The sequence below is a fragment of the Aulostomus chinensis genome, chromosome 18 (assembly GCF_037954235.1).
Source record: "Aulostomus chinensis isolate RoL2024-O1b breed Wild chromosome 18, RoL_Achi_v1.0, whole genome shotgun sequence".
Lineage (NCBI taxonomy): Eukaryota > Metazoa > Chordata > Actinopteri > Syngnathiformes > Aulostomidae > Aulostomus > Aulostomus chinensis.
The window spans coordinates 6,538,050-6,560,497 of record NC_141337.1 but is presented as its reverse complement, the minus strand read 5'-3'; the positions used below and the strand labels follow the sequence as shown (position 1 = coordinate 6,560,497).

The window sequence follows — 22,448 nt, the reverse complement described above, 5'->3', positions numbered from 1 at the left end:
TGTAAGGAGTATTCTCAGGTGGAAGTAAAGGGCTGCACTTTTTATTGCTTACATTTTCCAAAGAGGCTCTTTACTATAATTTTATTACCAATCTGTTTTTACATGCTTAGGAAAGAAACATGTATATTTCCCCCCAAATTTACACTCCTTTCCAACTTCATATTTGTAAATTAATTATGGCTGGAGCCTCTGAATATATTATGCTTCTATAAAATTTATCTTATGTTATTTTTGAGAAATGTTACTTGAGGGAAATCCTCTCTAATCCTCCCGGTTTCCTCTGGAAGGCAGCAGAGCCTTAATGAGTGTAAACGGCTTCTGACTGCACAAGAAGAAGAGGGAAGTGATGACGACAACATGACGAAAGAAGTCAGGCAAAAGGGAAGACTGCAGAAAAACTGCTTGTAATTAAAGTCACAAGTTGTCATGCGTATTTAGGATGATAGGAGGGACGTCCCATATAACACCGCCGCGATCATTGCCCTTCGTCCTTGCTCACTTCTGCTTTATGCGCATGAAGTTGTAAGTCAGTAAACTTGACCAAGGAGACTTTGTTCAAAATGACTTAAAAGAATCGTTTTACTATTAGCATTATTGTTATTATTTTGGAGATTTTTGTTGAAAGTGAGTGCACATCGTTGATTTAACATGCCTCACTAAGAGAAACCACCATGGCAGACAGACGGACTTTCAATGTCATTGTTCTGGGAGTTGGATTTTTGTTCATCTTCACCGCCTTCACCACCTGTGGGAACGTAGAAGTAAGTCGGCAAACTTTATTACAAGGTTTTCACACGGACGCCTGCACGTGATTTAGGAAAGCGCGCAGCAGCAGAATACACACGCCTGTTTGTCTGTTTATTAATGTATTTATAGACGGAACAGATTTCCAGATTGCGTAAAACCAAAAGACGCTGCTCTCTCGTACACATGGCGTTCCCACAATGACCATGAAACCAGCACTGGTGATGGACATCCTACAAATACATCATTGATGTGAAAAGTGTAAGATTTAAGTTTATCCAGGAAAACAAAGTGTAAACACACGCGCTGAAAGTTTTATGGACACACAAGTTGTAATTACAGATGAATTGGTTTTAAAAATCGAGTCTCATGAGGAAGAAAAAAAACCCAACTGAGCTGTATGTCAGGCGCAGCTCGTGTTTCTAATTTTCATCAAGGGGCCAGTGAAATGATCTAACCCAATGAAGGATGGGGAAATATAATTAGGACCCACGCTGAAGTGTCTTCTCTCCGCCAATGATGGCTGGTTATTTTTATTTTCAATTTCAGCAAACTGTGGTGAAAAGTCTGGAGAATGGTACTTTCACTGGAAGTGGATATCACAGGTAGGTTTCTTTTAGCTCAGGAAGAATTCAAATGAATTTGTCTCCTAAAACTAGCGCAATAACAAATGTCTTTTCTTTTTTTTTTTATTCCCTCCCCAGTCTCGGAATCATCTACGGTGTTTTTTCCTTTGCAAACTTACTTGCTCCAACGCTGGTTGCAGTAATTGGACCAAAAATCTCAATGTTTTTGAGTGGCCTTCTTTACAGGTAATTATTGTCATTGACAAAACTGGAGGGAATTGAATTGTGCAGCTCATTAACGATGTTTCTTGTCCAGTGGTTACATCGCTGTGTTCATCATCCCGTCAACATGGTCCTTCTACTTGACCTCGGTGCTGATTGGCGCTGGAGCAGCCAGTAAGTTTTCCACTTTCCTGTAAAACATGAAATTGATTTTTATCCTTGATCACACAACAGCGGCGGTGCACCGGGTGAATCATGTACGTTCGCAGCAGCTGCAGTTTTAACGACACTTTTAGAAATCCTTGGATGGAGGAGAGCGGCTGAAGATTACAACTGTTGTTGTTCCACCGCTGGAACAAACATTGTGAAGTCCCACGATCAGAACAAATTCTAGCCATTGAAGACAAGTCTGTCCTTCCTCCATCACTCTCCCCTGTGTGCTGCAGCACCCAACATCCAGTTTCATCTAGGTTTTCTGACCTCCACCAAGGTGGTTATATTAAGCAAGCATTCAAAAAACCCTCGTAGAGATTTCACTGAAAAATTGCAGGAGAGGTGCCACATTATATTTTGGAGGAGGTCTGAATCAAGAGGCACATTCAATTATTATTTTCCTTTTTCATTTTCTTCGTGGGATTGACTCAATTTAATTCCAGTGACGAGAGCAGAGTCCTCACACTCGACTGTTCTTGTCAATTTCCGTTTAACTCGTCCTAGACTCAAGCGTTCGACTATGAGCCTGCACGCGGCAGGAGTCGCCCCGGCTGCTTCACAGACTCCAGTGCCAGCGAGAGCAGAGTGATCAGAAACCTCCAACTGTTTTGACTTTTGTGGCGTTTCTGAAAACACCAACAAATCATTTATGTCGCTGCATTTAGCCGAGTGTCTTGTCTCTGTCAGTATAAAAGTGATAGCAGATGTACACGATAGCAGTGAGTCTTTGAGATACAGCGAGCGAACGACCTCCAGCAGATGGAGCGTGTAAATTAGCCAGATATATAAAATGCGATGTTGCAGCTTGAGGATGTTTTCATGCCCTGCTCTGTAAATGAGTTCCCTTTCTTCAATCGTGACTAAGGTATGTTTTAATCTTACTGAGAGCCACATTGCCTTACAGGAGCGTCCAGAACCCGTTTCTCATCCACACCTGTACAACTACTGTCTGCTTTTTCACTTGCCCTGCCCAGATTTATCCCGATGACCCACTGGTTACACCTTCTAAAAGTGAGAAATTGCAGTACACTGCATCAGTGACTCACTTTGGGTGATTTCCAAGCCTCGTTGCTTTAGGTGGCTGTCTCATATAAAGGTGTCGTGATCTGCTGCTTCCCAACTTTGTTCAGTAGTTTCTAGCGTTTTTACTGACCGGACAAAAATCATACCAATGAAAACGGATCGGTGATGAGCAAATCTTTGGAAAAAAAAAAATACAGCCAGGGCGAGTGATTTTCAAAGCAAGCGAGATGTTGCTTAGCCTGTTAGCTGCTGCACAGAGCCTGTAATGACGGTGTTGAAAGAAGCCTGTGTTGGCTCACCTGCATGTTGGCTCGCATCTACTTTGAATGTGGGATAGTAAGTCAGAGTTTCTTCTTGTCTCATTCAGAATAAACTAAGCAGTTAGCATGCGACCGCAGCTGAACCCTCTTCGGATGTAAGCTTCCATTTAAAAGAGTTCTCATCGTCTCCCTTGTCAAGGATATTGATCTTTGCGCAGTTTGCACTGGTGCATATGAAACCAAATTTCTTCACTTTTCCTTGTATGTTAAAAAGACATGAATTCCGAGTCAAGCCCCGGATTGCCTCTTCAAATATTTCAGTCGACCGCCATCGCAGATGACTCCTTCATCTGCGTCTGTTTGGTAGATGATTTATTAGCTCCAGCTCCAGTCAGCTCTAGTTGTAGTCAGACGTTCATGGGTAGCTTCATGTCGGGTTTGATTAAATTAAAAGACCGTCTGGGCTTGGCGTAGTTATACGCGACTATTTAGGCAAGTTTCCATTTTATAATTGGTACACGAATAACATTCCCTTTACAGAATTGTGCATATCCACATTTGGATATTATACATTAAATTAATTAATAAAAGCTCAAGAAATAGCCTTGGCAATCTCATTCGTGTTAAAATTGGAAATAGTGTTTAATCATGCATACAGGGATTATCATGACTGGGATGTGATGATGCATATAAACAATGTATCCCAAAATAGACCTTAAAAGGCTTTGGAGCCGCGACTGTGAATAGTACACAGCACCTCCATGCTGTTCATGGATCCTAGTGAAAATACAAAGAGGAGGAGAAATTATTTCAGGCCGTTTTATGTAGTCGGATGAATTTTCATCACGGCCCTGGGCTACTGTACTGTCAGACATATTACTCACCAACACACTTAATTTTTCACTTCATGCAGGCAATTAACTGACTGCTTAATTCCTTTTCCTCTCAAATGGGCCATTTTCCTTCGCTTGTCTACAGCACTGTGGACAGCTCAAGGACAGTTCCTGGTGGAAAACTCAGACGCTTCCACCATCAACAGGAACACAGGGATGTTCTGGGCTCTGTTGCAGTGCAGGTATGCAGCTACTGAAATGTGTGCACCGGTTTAAGCCTCGTTAAAAGTGGACGCAGCAACAATCCCTCGACATTTTTGTGTAAAACGTACGACTGTTATTGAATAGCCTGCACTGTTTTCCCCTTTCTGTCTCATGCACCTATCAGCCATATCCACAGTTGTTTCTTGTTTTTGTTCAGTGTTTAATTTTAAAGTTTTTTTTTCTGAATCACATCACAAATTCTAACAAGCTTGCTTTTACATTCTCAAACTCAAGAAACAAGCCCAAAAATAGTTTTCGACGGGAGCCCGTCCCCCCCCCCCCCCCCCCCCCGTCCCCGTCCCCAAAACTGATAAAAGTTTAGCCTCGATTAAAAAAAAAAAAAAATCTTCGGTAAGTTATTAGACTCAGACTCAGACTCAGGTTTATAAGCTCTAAAGTAAAAGTTATAAAATAAAGATTAAAAATAATAAGACAAAAAGCCCAAATCATGAGATAAAAAGGTTACATTTAGAAGAGTGAAAGAAAATCATGATTAAGAGAGGAAAAAAATAAATAATAAAAAATCCCTTCGATGGAGTCATTCTCTTGAGGAAAAAGCCATGATTATATGAAAAAAAGTCAATTATGGAAAAACAATCGAAATTACGAGATTAAAACTTTCGTTTCGCGATTATGTTTTTATTATCTAATGATTTTTACCTCTTAAGTTTGGTTTTTGAAACCTCAAAGTTATGATTTATCGTTGGAATATTTCTATCATCAAGGCAAAATTCTATTTACTCCTGAAACATTCGACTGAGAGGAAAAGGGCTCCCATATTTTCGCCGTCTTCCTCTCACACACTCGGCCTTCTGCCTTTGCACACTGGCTCGGGCAACTCATTTGTACTGGTTAAAATATGCAAATTGAATTAGTATAATAATTACATTGGCTGTCATCTGCGCCAAAGCTCACAATAGGGCAACGCTAATCTGACTCTGCAGCGATGATTCCTGCCATAGTAAACTTATGAATCAGTTCTTCACAGCCCGCAGGCACGCACGCACACAAACACACACACGCGTGCAAACACACGCGCACACATGCAAACTACAGTTAGTGTTATCTTTTATTAATAACTCCTGTTCTCCTGTTATTCCTCTCAGAGGCTGTGGGACAGGCTAATTGCTCATCTACATTTTTTATTTATTTTTTTTAGTTTAGGTGATGTAATTAATTCCAGGAATAGATCAGAGCGTGATACTATAAAGGACCGTGACAAATAAATAACATCCTCAGAGGCAGGCCGCACAGCCCTTCTTGTCCACCTTTTAAATTTTTTTTTTTTTTTTTTTCCTGGACAACATTTCATAACACTCTGTTTCCAGCGTGTTTTTAATTTCTCTTCATTGTCCCATTGGGAGCGCTTTAATTAACGGTCAGCAATTTTAAATCTTTAAGGCCCTGAGAGGTTCGATGTGCTTGAGGTTTAGCTGCAACACAACAAATTCCTCAGGGCGTTTTGATGGAATGTTTTAACTAAATGTTATAATACCACACGGCGCTCCGACTTAAAAAGAAAAGAATCTCCTCTCTAGTTACCCCAGGTGTTGTCTCACATCTAAACCACGTCTTTGTTCACTCTCTCTCACTCTGCTCCCCTCTGTATACTCGGGCCCACTGGTATTTTAAAGCGGAAACAATGAGTAAATCTATCAAACAGTGAAAGGACAGAGAATAAATAACAAGCAGCTATTGTGATAACTTAATAATCATTTCACTTTCAAATTATGTCTCAGAATTATGGAGCATTTTATTGACAGTTAATCAAGGCAGATCCACGGACAGCTAACAGACTGTAACTGTTAATTCAGGTGAACACGCTTACCGACGTGAGAAAATTATGTGACGCTGTTATAGCGGCAGCCAAATTCAAGCTAACAGGCAGCTAATTTGTATATCAAATAAGCCGAAAGGGTCAAAATATTCACATCAAGCGCACAAAATTGTCAAACTTAGCCTTTACATGAACTAAAAATCTATTTTAATTTGTGTTAATGGCTTGTCTTTCATTTAGCGACTCCATTTGCGCCTGGTTTTTCTCATTTACAGCATGCTGTTTGGAAATCTTTACATTTATGTGGATTGGAATGGAAGAACAGAAATACCAGGTAGGGCTCAACTTGATTAAATGCTGTAATGATTATAATTGCATAGCATGATGATGATTACTTATTCAGATTATGCTCTAGTTTAATGTAGTTAAATCTTGTGTATTTTAATGAGCCAGTTTGTTTCTTCTCCCAGACAACAGCAGGAAAAACATTTTCCTGTCCCTGTTGGTTGCCTCCATATTGGGTACGCTCAGCTTCCTGGTGCTGACGAAGAGTCATCGCGAGGAAGAGATGCTCTCTGAAGAGGAAGGGCAGTCGCTGCTCTCAACCCGCGTGATGTAAATGAATATCCTTGAGATAATTACACGTTTTTCACTGTCGGCTCACAAAATCACTCAGAATATATTAAAATGGCAGAACCAAAAGGAGCTGATGGGGTGTTTTTAACAGGATGAGAGTTGCCGCTTTAGGTTTTAACTTCCAGATTATGAGGGATTTTTTTTTTTTTTAATGAAAAGACAAAGTAGATTTTGTTCAGTTTTGCAAGACAACACTTCAACAGCCACTCTTGTCCTTCACAATAATGACACAGTCAGACCATTTTTCCGCAAATCTTTGCAAATTGACAGTCAAGACTAATCACAGTACTTCTGCGGGTGCAATCAGTAGGATGGGGGGCTGCTGGGAAGGAGAGTCCCTCTTGAAAGATCGATCTCTCCAGGAACAGCCCTCCACGACATTTCTGACAAACTGGAATATTTCCTTTTAAACTTTGAAAAGTTCCAAAATGAAGAAAATATAGACGAACAAGCGACGGGGATAAGTTCGAGGCAAAAACTTAAAACCAATCCTTCAACGGGGTATTCGGACATTTTAACTGAAACCCACTTCATGAAAAGCATTAACTTGAGTGATCTTGTTGGGTGCTAATAATGGACAAAGCAGATTCCCTCGGCCTGTTTTTGAGCACGTCGTGGGAGCAGATTGTGTTTACTGGGTACCTGCGAGATGCAGGTTTTTGATCCTCTGCTTTTTCTTCTTTCCTTTTTTTTTTTGGTCTGAGTTTGACTGAGTGAGTGATTCCAACAGCACAATGAGGTATCCCGGAGGGAGACGGGGCTTACTGTGGAAAAACAGTCTGTCAAGGTTTTTGAGGATTCTGTGTAGTTCAAGTCTCTAAATATACAAATCACCTCTCCGTTTTTTTTTAAGGAAATTACACCACTGTTTGAGTCTGCTGTTTATTCTCTGTTGATTTGAGCAATTTGGGAGTTAAAATGAATGTATTTTCTGTTGTTTAGGTATAGGCGGCGAGCAAACACTGCCATGCAGGAGGCAAAATCAGAGTTCAGTAAGTTTTGTGGAAATTTTTTTTGTTAAATAAGCCTTTTTTAAATCAATATAATTTTATTTTGTAGCACTTGTGGTGTACATCTGGATCGTGCGAAAGACAAGTTTTTTTCACAGTTGATACGGGGTTTGTAAAAGTCTTGAAAGTTTGGAAATTCAAACTTATATTTTTCAAGTGAGGAACATGCTTGACACAAATATTCAAAATGACTGTTAAGAAATGACAAAAAGCAAAATGAGAACATACATTGATTGCTGAGTGTGAAGCAGCTTTAGTGAATTTCATTAGATTTGCAGTAATAATTTAGACGAAAGGTTTAGAAAAGTCCGGAAAGTTTTGGTGTTGGTACCTTCCAAGTGCTGGATTTTTACTCTTAAAAAGCTGTAGGGACCCTCTTGATGGAAAAGCTGCAGAAAAAAAGACATTTAATCCTCTGAGAATTATTTTTATGGCGTTTTTATATTCTGTCTTTAGCACACTCCAGGTAACCTCTGGTTCTCCACATTTCATCACTGTAAAACTAAAAACTAGTAAGCAGTCCTTTTTTTGGGGGGGGGGGGGTTAGGGTGGGGTGGGGTTGATTTATGTGGATACAAACCTTGCAGCATTTCAACCCACAAAAACAGTGTGCATGAGTGTGTTACTTCAGATTGCGTCTGTCTGTCAACCCTGCTGCACCGGCACGTCTTCAGCGCAGCCTGAGGTTGTTTGTGCGATCAGATTGCTCTTTTGTCTTGCGTGCATCTTGAGCGAAGGTGTTCAGCTGCCTTAATGGTATCAGGTTTATCAAAGATGCTTCTTGATTTATGTCAGAAATGGCATATATAAACAAACCTGGGGGGATTTCTGCTTTTAAAATCCTTAAATGACTGAATTGAAGTCTCTTGGGTTTGACTTTATCTGCATGTAAATGTGGCTTTTTGGCTTACTGAGATATTTTTCTATCTTCTACCTGCTCTGATCTTTAAATGTCAGAGGAAAACGGGGCATTAGGAATGTGCATTTAACCAATGCAGATGTAAAGGACTGGATTAATCCATCTATTGTGTCTGCTCCTTTCCAGAAACTATCAAGGAACTTGTGAAGACTAAAACTATACTGCTTCTGAGTCCCTGCATGGCATACAGTGGTAAGTCAGATGGAAAATACTGTCATGTTGGAATAATGTGGGTCTCCAGTGATTGCTCGCAGCTACAGCCTACCCTCCTGCTTCCCCAGGCCTGGAGCTATCTTTCTACAGCGGGGTTTATGGAACATGCATCGGAGCGACTACACAGTTTGGGGAAGCAGCTAAAGGCTTGATTGGGATCTCTGGGATTGTGGTCGGCATTGGAGAAATAGTGGGTGAGTTTACTCTCCCAGACCGACTGATTTAAATCAACTTGAGGTCATTCTATTCATACAAATGTTCCTTCTCACCAGGCGGAGGCTTGTTTGGATTGCTGTGCAAGAACAATCGCTTCAGACGAACCTCTGTGGTCTTCCTGGGGATGGTTGTTCATTTTATTGCTTTCTATTTGGTCTTCCTCAACATCCCTGACGACGCCCCCGTTGTCTTCCAAACCACCACCCAAAAAACCCCCTTCCTAACTCCAAGGTAGTCTCTATTAATGTATAAATTAGGAAAAATGAACATGAGGTTCTGTTCTGATTGAATCATTTTCTTTCTCAGCATATCCATCGCCCTGCTGTGTAGTTTCTTGCTGGGACTGGGCGACAGCTGCTTTAACACGCAGCTCTACAGCATATTAGGCCGTGTTTATGTGGAACACAGCACGCCTGCTTTCGCCATCTTCAAATTCATCCAGGTAATCCCAGGTCGCCAATTCTCAGACATTGTTAGCAGAGCCGAGGAAAGCTGGGCGAAATTGTTGTCTTGTCGAGTGTGAAATAAACTCACCTGAAGCCCCATTAAAATAAAAAGGCCCACAGACGCTTCTAAAGTTCCCGCTATTCTGTGCTCTCCTTTGGTGCAAATATTTTCTCTGGCAATGACAATTAACTCTGTGTAGGACGGCATTTGCTTTCATAATCTACACGTATTAAAACAGAGACCGAACAGCTCTTTTATAAAATGTATATAAGGAATAATATTTTAAATGACCTTTCCATAATAAATATCTTGAAACGCGGGCCTAATAAACATAATATTCCAATTGGTGGCATTGATCTTTTGCACAGATCTAAAAGCTAGAAGTCAAAAGTTCAAATGAAATCCATAAATATGCATGTAACCAAACTTTTTTGAATATTTGTGCACTTTTTAACTTTCATGAGAGGCTACACAGATTGTATGATCTTAAACATGAGAGTAAAACTTAAAATATACTGATGATTAAATTGTTTTATACTTTCAAGAAAACATCCAGCATTGGACAGTACTTCAAAACAACATACAGTATGTGGCAGGATTGAGCTTGTATGTGGATGTTGTAGAAGGGTGAGACTCTTGCGGGGTGTGTTTGTTATTGGGTGAAGCGGGAGCAACAACAAAGAAAGTAAAAAGCATTATCCCTTCTTTCAGTCCATTTTTGCAGCAGTGGCATTCTTCTACAGCGGTTACCTCCTGCTGATGTGGCAACTCCTACTGATGGTCATTTTGGGCTTCATTGGAACACTCTGCTTCTTCGTGGTGGAGAGGATGCAGAACATCTCTGTAGATTTGCAGGAATATTAAGAAAGACACAAAAAAAAACCCCCAGAAAAATCCTCATTGCTGTCAGCGTTGGCTGGTTTTGTGTGACAGACACTTTTGGAGAGAAGCTCTCAGAAAATGAATCCTGCAGCTGTATATTTTCCTGAGGGTTGATTTAAAATTGACATAATAATGCACTGAAAGTCATACATTTGGTTTAAGTCAGAATGAGTTTGAATTGTTTCCTGAATAAAACCGTTAAATAGTATTAAATGGTTATCAACATCAAAGCCTTACCTTAGCTCATCTCCTACTCTAATTACCTGACACGACACAGTGATCAGCGTTAATTCAACATGATTTCTCGCTGCACCAGCGCTCCGCTCCTAATGTAGGGCTGTAAAAATAACCTCTCACTCAACTTATCTCCTTCCGTGTTGCCTCCAGCTCAGGTTTCTTACTGAAGAAAGAGAAAATATATGTGCCTTCATTTTTGCTTTGATATCTAGTTTGTCACAGTGGTCGGCAATGTGATGTTATATAGGGGAGAACATGATGGAATGTCGCTCTTGTCAGATACATCATCTAGAAAATGCTTGACAATCAACACACTAACATTTTATTTTTAATGCAACGCCATTGTTATTCCATTGTGGTCTCGTTTTGGATTAATAAAGTTGTATGTGTTTTCTTTCAATTGGGAATGTGTCTTGCATGGAATTGTGCATCTTAGCCGATGCTACTGTTTTGAAAATGTTTAAATCTTGTTGATGCATATTAATACAGAGGAATATTTACGATGTATATGCTCATTGATTTGGCCACTTTAGGACTGTTTGATGAGTCAGCTTATTGAACTTAATAACAGAACTGCTTCAGTGTTCCATGCAGTGTTTTACTCTATTTAAGAGCGCAGCATTAAGAAGCAGGTTTCCTGAATTATCTGGATAACTTAACATCCGACAATCTTGAACGTATTCAGGGCGTCGCAAGCCATAACACAGCTAATGTTTCCTGCAGTCACTCAGTTATCACAAACAAGATGAATCTGTTGGATTTATCCCCGATTTGCCATAGAGTGGCACAGCTATTAATCAAAAGATGAGCGGTAAGAGGAGGTCGAGGTGGAAGGGAAAGGTACAGGCCCACAGGTTCCACATTACCTCTCTGGTAATTGACTATTGATTCCATTATAATGAGAGTAAGCAGTTTTGTGTGATCTTAAGTCGGCTGTGCAACTTACTCCTCCGTACCAGAGCTGAAGTGAAGTATACAGAGTTAACGCGCAGAATTTAATTCTGTCTTGGTTCATATTGGAGTCTTGGAGAGATTACCTTGCAGAAAAAAGTAACTGCACATAATTAAAGTCGACTACTCTGTCGGTCAGAGCTGTTGCTTATACCATATTGTTTCTCATTGACAACCTTAAAAAGTGATTTACAAAAACATTTTCATTTTGCTTTCGAGAAGCTGGATGTGCCTCCCCAGTGAGGAGCCTGGTGCTCACCCCCCCCCCCCCCCGATAAACTTCACAACATCTGAGGATGAATAACACAGAGCATTGGAATGGAGAGAACAATTATCACAACTGATTATTTTGTGGCCTAGAATTGTAACTTATTCCCATAATTTGATCAATAATTTGTCCCCTCAGTGTGAAACATTTTCCTCTAATCTGCAATTATTAGCCACTAATGAAATAAATTATGGGAAGAAGTGATATCCATAAATTAGCTGTTTTTCCTTGGTGCGGCCTCATGGTATAGACACCGTTCACAAGCTTGGTAAAAGTGAGGGACAGTCCGTTTACTTTTTTAAATCTTAGTAGTAAAGGTTGACGGTTGGCGCTACTGGTGCAGCAGCCCCAGGATGGAGGACGTGAAGAGAGAAGTAGATTTGGATTGTTATTTCCATTCAGATTCCTGTTTGGTTTTATTAATTTAACCAAACTCCTCCGCTCCTCCTCCGACGATACCGGCGTTGAGCAGCCCCTGATTTCCCTAAACGCCAACAGCTCACACGGCAGAAAAGTAGATCAGATGTGTACATCAGACCCGATCTTCTTAATTTTGTCACATTCTTATATACTTCACTGCTCTAATTAGCAGGCTTGATTGAAACGAACCTACGGGATACACATCAGGGGTTTGTCAGAGGTCAGACATCTGAAATGAAGCGCTGCTGTCTTTGTAGTCAGGCACAGCTTTGTGTGTTTTTTTGTTCTAGACATGAGTTCTGCTGTTGGGGTACATAACCGATGAGACAATTATAATTTCAAAGTCTGTCAGTGCCCGGGGGATTCATTAATTTAATTTATTATTTCTCATCTGTGACCGGCTTGATGGCCCCAGACTGTCAGTTTAACCAGAGTCATGTTTAGAACCACAGGTTTTTTTTTCCCCCCACCTGTAGCTCACTCAGTTATTAAATTTGAAGACTTACCTCATTTGCATGAATTATGGAAATCACACACCTGAGGATATTTGTAGGAATAAGGTTGAGAGCACTATTTAATAAAAAGAAAAAAAATCATATCCTATTAAATGAGATGCATAACAACCCTACGTAAATAATTTGCAGGGTGAAATTAACATTAACAGTTTTAACTGCTCATTTGTTTTCCTCTGTGCTGCTAGCTTGACACAAAGTAGATGCTGTTGCAATCATTAGTGCAATTAAAGTAATTAGTTTGCAGTGCGTATTCATTGTTTATGGATGATGAGCATTTATGGGAATTATCCTTGTATTTCAGAATTTTGATAGAGACACACACAAACACATATATACTGTGTGTATATATCTATATATATATATATATATCTATATATATCTCTCTGTGTGTATATAAATATAAATAAATAAAATTTTACCAATAATAAACCTCTTATCGGGGATCTGTACTCATGACCACCAGAAGCTGACGGAGAAGCTGAGCTCTAAGGACCGGACGTAGTGCCAGTGTTTGACTGGGATGAACAGCACCTCTCCAGGCTGCAACACACATTCCAGATATGGCGCCTTGGCAAACTCTGGGAAGCGCTCCACGTCTGGGTTCTCCACCTCCACCTGTGGGAGACGAGTCAAAAATTGGAAACGCTGCATATATTGTGGACTCGACAACACGTTCCATCTTGATGGACTGTCAATCCCACCTGACTGGTGTTGTGAAGGAGCTCTGACTGATGAGGGTAGAGCTTGTCGCCGTCCTTTGGGGAATATAGGCGAATATATTTGCTTCCCACCACCTTATGGACACACAAGGAAACCCAATGTGGTAAACAAACTGTAATCACGTGACATATCTGACATAGAACACTCTGGAGTCTAGATTTTGCTGGGCGCTTTTGTTAGAACCAAGCTGAATATATCTGAAAGAGTGGAAAACAAGGCTAGGCTACACTTGCAGGTTCAAATAAAAAGTTGGATAAAATATTTAAATTTTCATTTCTATTGTGTTGCATTTTTAAATCCAAATCAGATGAGATTTTTCTCAGTCAATCTGAATTGAACCACATTCCAGCTAACAGGCGGGTATTTCTGAAGCTAATTTACAGGACTTCCTCAAAATTTTCTGGGTTTATTTTTCTAAAAATCTTTTCCAAACTCCCTGACTTTCTATGAACCCTGCCTTATATCTATCTATCTATCTATCTATCTATCGAGAGAGAGAGAGAGAGAGAGAGACACACACACACACACATATATTTGTCATTTGAGATTTGGATTTGTTACACCTCTACATTATTTTGAAGTTCAGAAATAAGGCCCCGGAGTGAAAGCTCTGGTTGTGCTGAATAAAATAATCAACATATTTACGACGATCGAGGGCAGTAAGTGTCTCTGTCAGTCAGCTCACCTGTGCCAGGAAGTTCTGCTGAGGGTCTTGGTGGAGAGGAGACACTGTACCGCCGGGCCCAAACCACGCATTGACGGTAATTTCATCTTCATCTCCCTCACCCAGACAGCAATAATCAGGGAGGCGGATGTCGTCCTTCAGCTCCGGTATCTACGGCAACATCACCAAACTAAATCATCAAGGGGGACGTTTAGGATAAAATAATATCTTGTCAGGAGAAAATGTACCTACTAAAACCATGTTTCAAAGTCATGACAGCTTCTTTCCCCTTTTGTGTCTTTGTCTGAAGCTGAATATTTGCTCAAAATTAGATATGTTACATTCTCTCAGTGATATGCTGAATGTTGCTGCAACTACTTCACTTGATGAAATCATCTTAAAATGTTTTTAATGGGATTTTTTTTTTCTCAAGTTAATTATACTCAGTGTGTAAGAGTAGCGAGGTGGAGAATCAGGACAAAAAAAAAAACCCAAACATATTTATTATAAATATTATCAATTTTTCATTTTTAAATATCAGTTTTAGCGTCACGACCAGTACCATTACCACCTGGATTAGGGTTGCAGCAATGTATGGTTTCCCCTGTACAATGCAGCTGAGCACTAACAATTATCATGCTGTGCACACAGAATTATCCAAGCTATTGAAATAAAAAACAACAATTCACCAAGGAAGAGGCTTGAAAGCCTGATGTTGGTCTTTACATTAAAAAAAAAAAAAAAAAAAAATCACCAACCTTAATGGAGGTAGAGTACAAATAAGCTCATTAAATGATTCCTGAAGAATAAGGAAGTATCGTACAGAAATTCCCATCAAAAAGCCCGTAACACTCTGCACCAACTTTTAGCTTGACAACATGCCCTTTTTATAAAGTTCAAGCCAGACAACGCATTGACTTCTACGGTAAAATTAGGACTAATACGTCAATATTGTTGAGTCACGCAGTGTGAAGATGACAGCTGGAGAGCGGGAGAATTTAATCCTTTCTAGCCTTGTAAATATCAGAGTGCTCTCAATCGGTAAACATAGAAACTATTGTTTTCTGATCATTTTGTGACTGCAAAAAACAAACTGACAAAAAACATCTCCTGTGACCAAGTTTTCGGAGCTCCCACCTGATCAAACAGCTGGTGCTGAGCGAGATATCCTACAGCTTCCACCTCGTCCTTTGAGTTTTCACTCTGCACAGAAAAATACATTCGAAAAAATCCGTGCTAGGCGTCATATTTACCTCCCTACACAAGTGTGAACAATGACAAGTACTGATGAGGATGCACTTACCCTATGTAAAATATATCTATCAATGAATTCGTTGAGGGTCAGCAGTTTCTGTGACCACTCCTCATCTGTGTACCGTGATCCCACCTCAACAGGGACGGTCCGACAACCAGCTACAGACCTCAAGTATTCTATGCTTTGCAGGAAAGCAAAGGAAAAGGAATTGAGCCTTTCAGTTATATCACTGCACAATTTCCCCAAACAATCATTTTTGGATTCTAGCAACCCTCTACAGAAAGTCAGGTATACACTTCTGGATGTGGAGAGCTTTGTGTCAGGAGCTGTCAAATGTCAAGAGGTAGGAATGCTGAGGGATGTTAATGCTCAAATCCTACTCCCACACATTTAAGGCACTTTCGGCTGTCATACAGAATACACGTCACAGTGGCTGGTATCAAATGGAAGCGCTAAGTTATGTGCCAGTTGTCCTCCAGCACCAGAGTTTCTGTCCATTCTGTTTAAGTGCACTTAGCAGGCATCACAAATGTAAATCAGTCCGATTACACAGCTAGAGGGACCACAGGGAGGGCGAGGGAGTTAGGACTACTAATGTATATGCTGACACAAAAACTCCTGAAGTTTTAGTGTACTTTGAGCAGTAATCAATTAAACAGAAAGATTTTAAGGTGGATTTTACCGTTTTTCCAAAGAGAGTTAATGTTGTTCATGGAAAATGAAGAAACATTTTGCAACATCAAGCACCTCACTCACTTTATGAAATAAAGAACTTGACATACATTTACTTTGTTCAGATGTGAGCCATCAACATTGGGAGACAATGAAGTTTAACTAACCTCCAGGGGTGTTCGTTGAGGGCAGGCCAGTGGTCAATGACTCCTTCCAGGATAACTGGTTTGAGGGGGACCAAGTAGTTTGTCTTGAAGCTCTCCAGTGAAGGACATTTTATCCTGGGAACAGCCAAATCTTCTTTGACCACCGGCAGATGTGGGCACTCAAATTTAATTCTCTGATAATGACGCCAGAACAATGCAGATTTGTCAGTTTGTGCAATTCATTCAAGAGATTCTTTTAGCCGAAAATAATTGAAAATGACTGATTTGTATTCTTTTGAGAATGATTTATGGGTAATCCTGAGACAACTTGCTAACCCATTGCACACATAGAAATGTTCTGACATTTCTGTATTTGTTCCACTTCAATAGAAAAAAAAGGAAACCTCAGAAAAAAGCTTTTTCTTCTCTCATGATTTAAAGAGGAATTTCATTCACTGCTCCCTCGTGACTACAAGAAAAACTTCCCCAGTGCGGTTACTTGAACACAAAACCCTGAGGTTCTTTACTTGCGAACAACTAAAGGGTCACTTATAACACAATACAGCTTTGATTATTCCAGAAATTTCTACAAGATTAAAATAATTTATTCTTGTTAATTTCATAAACATAAATGTAACTGAACAATTATGATTATGTGGTATCTTTTAAATAAAAAGACCACTGACCTTGGCCTTTCTGTGTTCAGTTTCACCCTCTTCTTTGGGGGATTTCTTGACCTCAGCCTGCAGAATCCGGACGACACGGTGCAGCACGTTATCCATGATGGCCGCACCCATTAGTAACCCCATATCACAAGTCCGGATGGCCTGAACAATTTTGTCTTCTGATTGATCTTCTCGACACAAAGCGGCCACTTTGAATAAGCAGCCGTAAGAATAAACCCTCTTCCACTCTTTGTCTACATCGCGCCAAGTTCCTGTGTTGAGTTTCTCCCATGAAATATCCAAAACGATCTGAGCGTTGAGCACACGGCTGGCCTTTGTAGAGTCGCTGTAAATCTGCTGCCTGCACCGTTTCAGCATGTGCACCACACTGGACTCCACTTTGTCACTGAACTGCAGGGGGAACTCGCTCTCACTGGGAGGCAAGATGGCAGAGATTTTGGACCACAGTGCTGCCATTGATGACAGAATCTTTAATTACACTGTGGAACAGAAAGAGAAGGTGAAACTACACTAGTTCCAACTGAATCACTTACAAATGTAAGCTCAGTTCAAATTTACAATTTTGGAGATCAACTGAAGGGGATAATGAGTCAAAAGGTTGCAGTTTAGTCACTTAAATTGGTCAAAAGTTCCCTTATTTGACCTGATGCAGCTACAGATGCATTGATCTAAACTTCATATACACATCTGCTAATACTGATTCTCATACTAGAGCCCTTTTTTTAATCATTATCATTATTGTTGTATGCTACATTACGTCACAAAGCTGCAATAAACAAAGCACAGCAACGATTCCTTTATTTCTGATCTAATATCACATCTCTAATGAAGTCCATCATAAATTTAACTCTCCATGTATTCTGCTTTAAGTGTATTCTACAATTGCACAAAAACACTATAAAAGAGACATGAAATTGGCTTTAAATAATTTCGTGTATCATTCACTTGTAAGTTCTGGCTAGCAAACAGTTTTACTTATTTACAGCAGTTGGGGAGCACCTTTATAATTCATGTAGTTACGAGTCCGTCCACCTGTTGAAAGAAGAATACATATTTACTGTTTGTTTTAGGGCTTTTTGGTGTCTGGTTACTCCTCACTGGGGTGTTGGGTTGCTAAATTTAATGCCTCACTGGGCTCTGTTAGCCGTCTGGATCGGTTTAGAATTAGCTCGACAGTTACAGTACAGCAGGTGAAATATGTCTTTTCTTAAGCTAAAAAGGATCCCATCCAGGAAACCGACGCATTTAAGTACTGTTAAATAATGTTACAATCATATTTTACCTTTAGAAGTGGGTTAAACAGGTTGATAGAGATTTCCGCTGCTCCAACTCGGATCCCTTTACCGACAGTGCATCACCAACAACACACCGGAGTGGAACTAGAGCACAAGAGAACATTGGTTCCTCAGCGAGTGTAAGTTCTTTTAAAATGACAATTTAGTCACGTCAGAAGATTCCAAATACTAGAGCCCGTCGTTATTACATGTAACCACTTCATGGTCCAGGAGAGGGCAGTAACATGTTGTAACCTGGAGGATATCTATCAGATCGCCAATTACACACCTTGTTAAGTGTTTTGAACATACAATTCAGTGTCTGGAATGTTGTTCCCTGTGATTCTCTGAGCATGTCTATGTGTTGAGCTGATAATTTCACTAAGTAAACCATTCAAGATTTCTATAGCTGCCCAAATATTTGTTTTCTGCTCACAAAAGCATCAGTTTTGAATCAAATCATCAACCAAATGTGACAGAATCTCTGTAAGTAAACAACAGCCTAGTCATTATGTGGCAATGAGGTAATTTCCCCATCAAGTACAACATTTGTACACATTTGGTTTCTCCTACAGTATTTATTGCTCCTGCCAGTCAGAGATGCATGCATATTCCTAGAAGGCTGATTGATGTGCACCTTCACACGCAAGGATAAAAAAAATAATTGGTCTTTGTCTTTTTTGATTCCAAAGATATATTTGAGAGTTTCAAATTCAATTGCTTTTTTTTTTTTTTTTAAAGGAGGGCATGACTGAACAAACATGATAGGAACCCCTCAGCAGAAAAGTCTAGAATATATAAACACATGACACTATTATCAAATGTCAAACACCCTATGAAATTCAAATATTCTTGGTGTAAACCGTGGAGCTGTTCCTGTATGCAAAGCAGATGGAAACTAGAAAGAGCCAGCCTGCATTTTCAGCAATCACAAGGGATTTTCAAAAATGTTTCATGCATATCTATTCATTCTCATTGTGTAAACAGGAGGATTCTCGTGGTTTGATCTATTGTTCACTTGCATGGAGGTTAGAAGTTTCTGAGAAAATTGCAATTCTTTATTTTTTCTATTCTTTCAGGCTTTTGCTTTTCAGAATTGTGGGACTAAAACTAAAAGCAAGAGTGTTTACAATTTTGATTAAAACAATGAAACAACAGGGAACAAACTATTTCCAGTGATGTTTAAGCTGCAAAGTGCAAAAGAAAGAGTCTGATAAAGATAAATTACAAGAATCGAAATGTCACTCAACAACCAAAGTACATTTATAATAAGATAAGAATACAGAGATAAGCTGGACAAATTATGCGTGTGTCCAGCTGATCTCTGTATTTTTATCCTACTATAGATGTCTCTTGGCACTTGAGCCACTTATTTTTTTACTAGGATGCTACAGGAAAGAAACAAACCAAGAAGTGAATATAGTATTTGTGCATTCTGCTTGTGTAAGTGGTGGGGGTGGTCCCCACAGGAGAGACCGATGTATTATTCAGATGTGTCTGACTCTCTGGTTGTAAGATGGTGCGGGGCTACACTGAAGGTCAGAGGCCCACTGATGTTATTCCACCTGGTGCTGTCAATGCTGAATTCATGTGCTGGTCATCCTCTCAAATCTTCGGCAGGGGTCAGTGATCTTTCCCAGGTTTCCATGGAGGAGGTCAATAACTTTCCAAGGATCTGCACTCACGAAATATTGAAGCGTTTAATTTCAAAATGTTTCTTTTTCTATAGTTTTAAAACTGATGATTGTTGGAGGTCAATTAATTCTACACCGTTTAAAATCTGTCATTTTGAGACAAAGTTTTGTAAATTTAAAAGACTCTGAGACCATAAAAAGTTTGTTTTTTTCTTTTAGAAACATTAACTCTCCAAGGTTAAATGAGAAAATCTAAAAAAAATAACCTGAAGTTTGATGAGGCTTCAAAAACTTATGACTATGTATGAAGTTACGGTTGTTAGTTAGCTTAGCTTGGCACAGAGGGAGACGGCAAAGGTGCTTGATTAAAAAGTAACCAACCAGCACCTCTGGTGCTCAATAATCAAAATATAATATCTAATGTGTTTGAATCTCAGAAAAGCATTTGTAAGCCTATAGTTAAAAAAATATTTATTAACCTTATTATCAATAATGAACTACTATTGATATCACACACATGTTGTAATGAACATATCATGAATGAAAATGATTTGATGAGATATTATGAAAGAGGCTTGTTCCTCATCTTTAAGGAATGACATGTGCAGGTTTTACTGAATACTTGATCAGTCATTCACTTCCCTAATCTAATTTCTAATTAATTACTCAGCTTCCATTTTCATTTACAATTTTTGTTTGTCTTTTCTGTATATTCAATATTCGGACATTAGTGTTAATCATACAATATTCGGGGAGCCCAAAAGAATAGCGATAACGGCAATTTACAAAATGTTGATGACAGCAGTGTACGTCGCTGACAATATCTTGAATCCAAAGGGTTAAAACCAATGTTCATGGAGGTCATACATCAAATGTGAAGTTGGGTCATTTCCTCATCGACGAGAGAAGCTGCCACCTGCTGGTCATTAGAAAGAATACTGGTTCAAGAGCAGGAGGCTTTGTCCATAAAATATACATCTGATGACTTAAGTCGTATGTGCTTTGGTTTTGATCAAAGGGGAATTTATTGCATTTGATTAAAGTTCTCCCCAAGAGTTTAATTTTACTTAATTACACTGAAGTACACTGTGTTAATTTTATGCCTCAACAAATTAGAATCTGTCTTGAAACATTCTTTGGAATCTTGACTGTGCCTGAGTTTATGCAGTAAACAATTAATTTAGTTTGTATTATCATAATTCCCTTTGAACCTGGGCTTGTTTCAGCAGTGCTGTAACAAAACCTCACAGCAGCACAGCTGCCAGCAGCCAAACAGGGCAGCATAGACCGTGACTGTCGCAGCGTATTCCCTGGGACCTGGAAGGGCTGAACCACCGGGACACCACAGGAGGGATGTAATCACCACCATTACGCTCCAGGTGCTGCTGAAATAAAAGATGGAAACAAGCCTCCAGTGGTGTTGCCATGGATCAGAATCCAATTAAACACTGTTTAGCTCGACACAAACTGCCAGTTGAAGCCTGTTGACTCATGAAATTAATGTATTGTTGTGGCACAAAGAAACTGTTGCAACAGAGAGTGCAGCATGACCCAAGGCAAGACCCATTCAAACCAAAGCAGCTTCTTGATGAATGTAAATTTCATTAGGCAATTGAAGTGTCAGAGAGACAACACAATATTGCATCGGTGTTTCTTTAGTCACTTTTTGTCAGCGCTTGGGTTTGAAGGACATCTGTTGGCCCCAGCTTGCACACCAGCTCACATCATGTCAACACCCCCAAATGCAGGGTCACATTTATCCCCAAGGCAATTTATGCACACATAAAAGCTAGTGGAGGTTAAGGGTTGCTACATTCCTTGGAAACCTCGTAATGGATATTTGGAAATACCCTGAAGAGGTAACAAATGAGAGGTGTAAAGTTAAATGTCCTGTGAAATCATCAGGAGATCTGAAACAAGCTGCCTTTACAGCCTCAGGGAGGTTTCCACAGACAATTATCTTCTTGGGCACAGCCAGCCCTCAGCTCAGTGTGACTACAGGTCTGCTCACTTACAGATGTTGCTGGTAAGTCAGAGGCAGGCATGATGGAGCTGTCCCCTGGGTCACTGTGAAGACATGGGCTTGCCAGCTTGGCTTACCTCCACAGAATAGTGTTAGTGGAGCACTCTTGCTCGCTCGCTCCGAGCAGGTGCTCAGTTCCAGTGGCTTAATGTGGAATGCCAGAATGCAGGCAGTCCGTCCAAACCACTTTGGATCAAATTAATGCAGCCAGGTGTGCCACTGCAGTTGGGGCTCAGGTGACACCTGCTACTTCCCTTTAATTAGAGCTCAAACAGCTGTTTCAGGATAGATAGCGAGGAAGAGGGTTCACAGGTTAGTCCGCTGCCTCACTCTCCACTTGATACTGGTTGTATTTGATTATTACTGCAAGCTTTATAATGATACATGGATCAATACTTTGGCAGTGGGGTAAATATGGCTTCAACTTATAGCAAATACATAATGACATTGAATTTGTTTGCCTGGCCAATACCCTGTTTTCAATTTCTCCTCTGTGCATTTATAAGAGGAATAGCTGGCCAAAGAGGCTCACTTCTGATGAATATGACTCACTTGCTAAGCAAGGTGAAGATAAAAGTGAAGCAGCCGTCACCTTGTTATTCTAGTACTGTGGAGAATCTTCAGGGTGCTTCAAGCTCGGAGGGTAGTTTAGGTAGCTTTGATCTTTCTTGGATGCAGTAATAAGCATAGTGCAGATGAAAAGAGAGGGTATCCATCTTAAAATATGATTTCCCTTTGGTTCTTTCAAAAAAGGCTAA

The 22,448-nt window shown here is 39.9% G+C and overlaps 2 protein-coding genes across 8 annotated transcripts; one reads left to right on the top strand and one right to left on the bottom strand.

Moving 5' to 3' along the window:
* Window positions 1–353: 353 nt before the first annotated feature.
* On the top strand, window positions 354–13,815 carry LOC147244863 (UNC93-like protein MFSD11). 2 transcript variants are annotated; one of them, XM_086183986.1, is made up of 13 exons: window positions 354–761; window positions 1,294–1,349; window positions 1,449–1,556; window positions 1,627–1,706; window positions 4,007–4,103; window positions 6,178–6,236; window positions 6,373–6,517; window positions 7,481–7,530; window positions 8,594–8,659; window positions 8,749–8,874; window positions 8,953–9,127; window positions 9,203–9,338; window positions 13,080–13,815. In XM_086183986.1, the coding sequence occupies exons 1-13, from the start codon at window positions 672–674 to the stop codon at window positions 13,116–13,118; spliced, it is 1,227 nt and encodes a 408-aa protein (XP_086040112.1). In that variant the 5' UTR covers window positions 354–671; the 3' UTR covers window positions 13,119–13,815. The 2 variants fall into 2 exon arrangements, with proteins under 2 accessions (XP_086040112.1, XP_086040111.1); XM_086183985.1 differs by lacking the exon at window positions 13,080–13,815 and adding an exon at window positions 10,055–10,862.
* On the bottom strand, window positions 4,455–21,865 carry kdm8 (lysine (K)-specific demethylase 8). 6 transcript variants are annotated; one of them, XM_086183990.1, is made up of 13 exons: window positions 21,768–21,865; window positions 20,916–21,052; window positions 19,599–19,708; window positions 18,042–18,138; window positions 17,759–17,791; window positions 16,760–17,238; window positions 16,095–16,267; window positions 15,304–15,436; window positions 15,138–15,203; window positions 14,022–14,171; window positions 13,318–13,410; window positions 13,036–13,231; window positions 4,455–10,184 (listed from the first exon to the last, which is right to left on the bottom strand). In XM_086183990.1, the coding sequence occupies exons 6-12, from the start codon at window positions 17,213–17,215 to the stop codon at window positions 13,067–13,069; spliced, it is 1,236 nt and encodes a 411-aa protein (XP_086040116.1). In that variant the 5' UTR covers window positions 17,216–17,238; window positions 17,759–17,791; window positions 18,042–18,138; window positions 19,599–19,708; window positions 20,916–21,052; window positions 21,768–21,865; the 3' UTR covers window positions 4,455–10,184; window positions 13,036–13,066. The 6 variants fall into 6 exon arrangements, with proteins under 6 accessions (XP_086040116.1, XP_086040113.1, XP_086040118.1 ...); XM_086183987.1 differs by having other exon boundaries at window positions 21,683–21,862; XM_086183992.1 differs by having other exon boundaries at window positions 13,047–13,231; window positions 21,683–21,862.
* Between the last annotated feature and the right edge of the window lie 583 nt (window positions 21,866–22,448).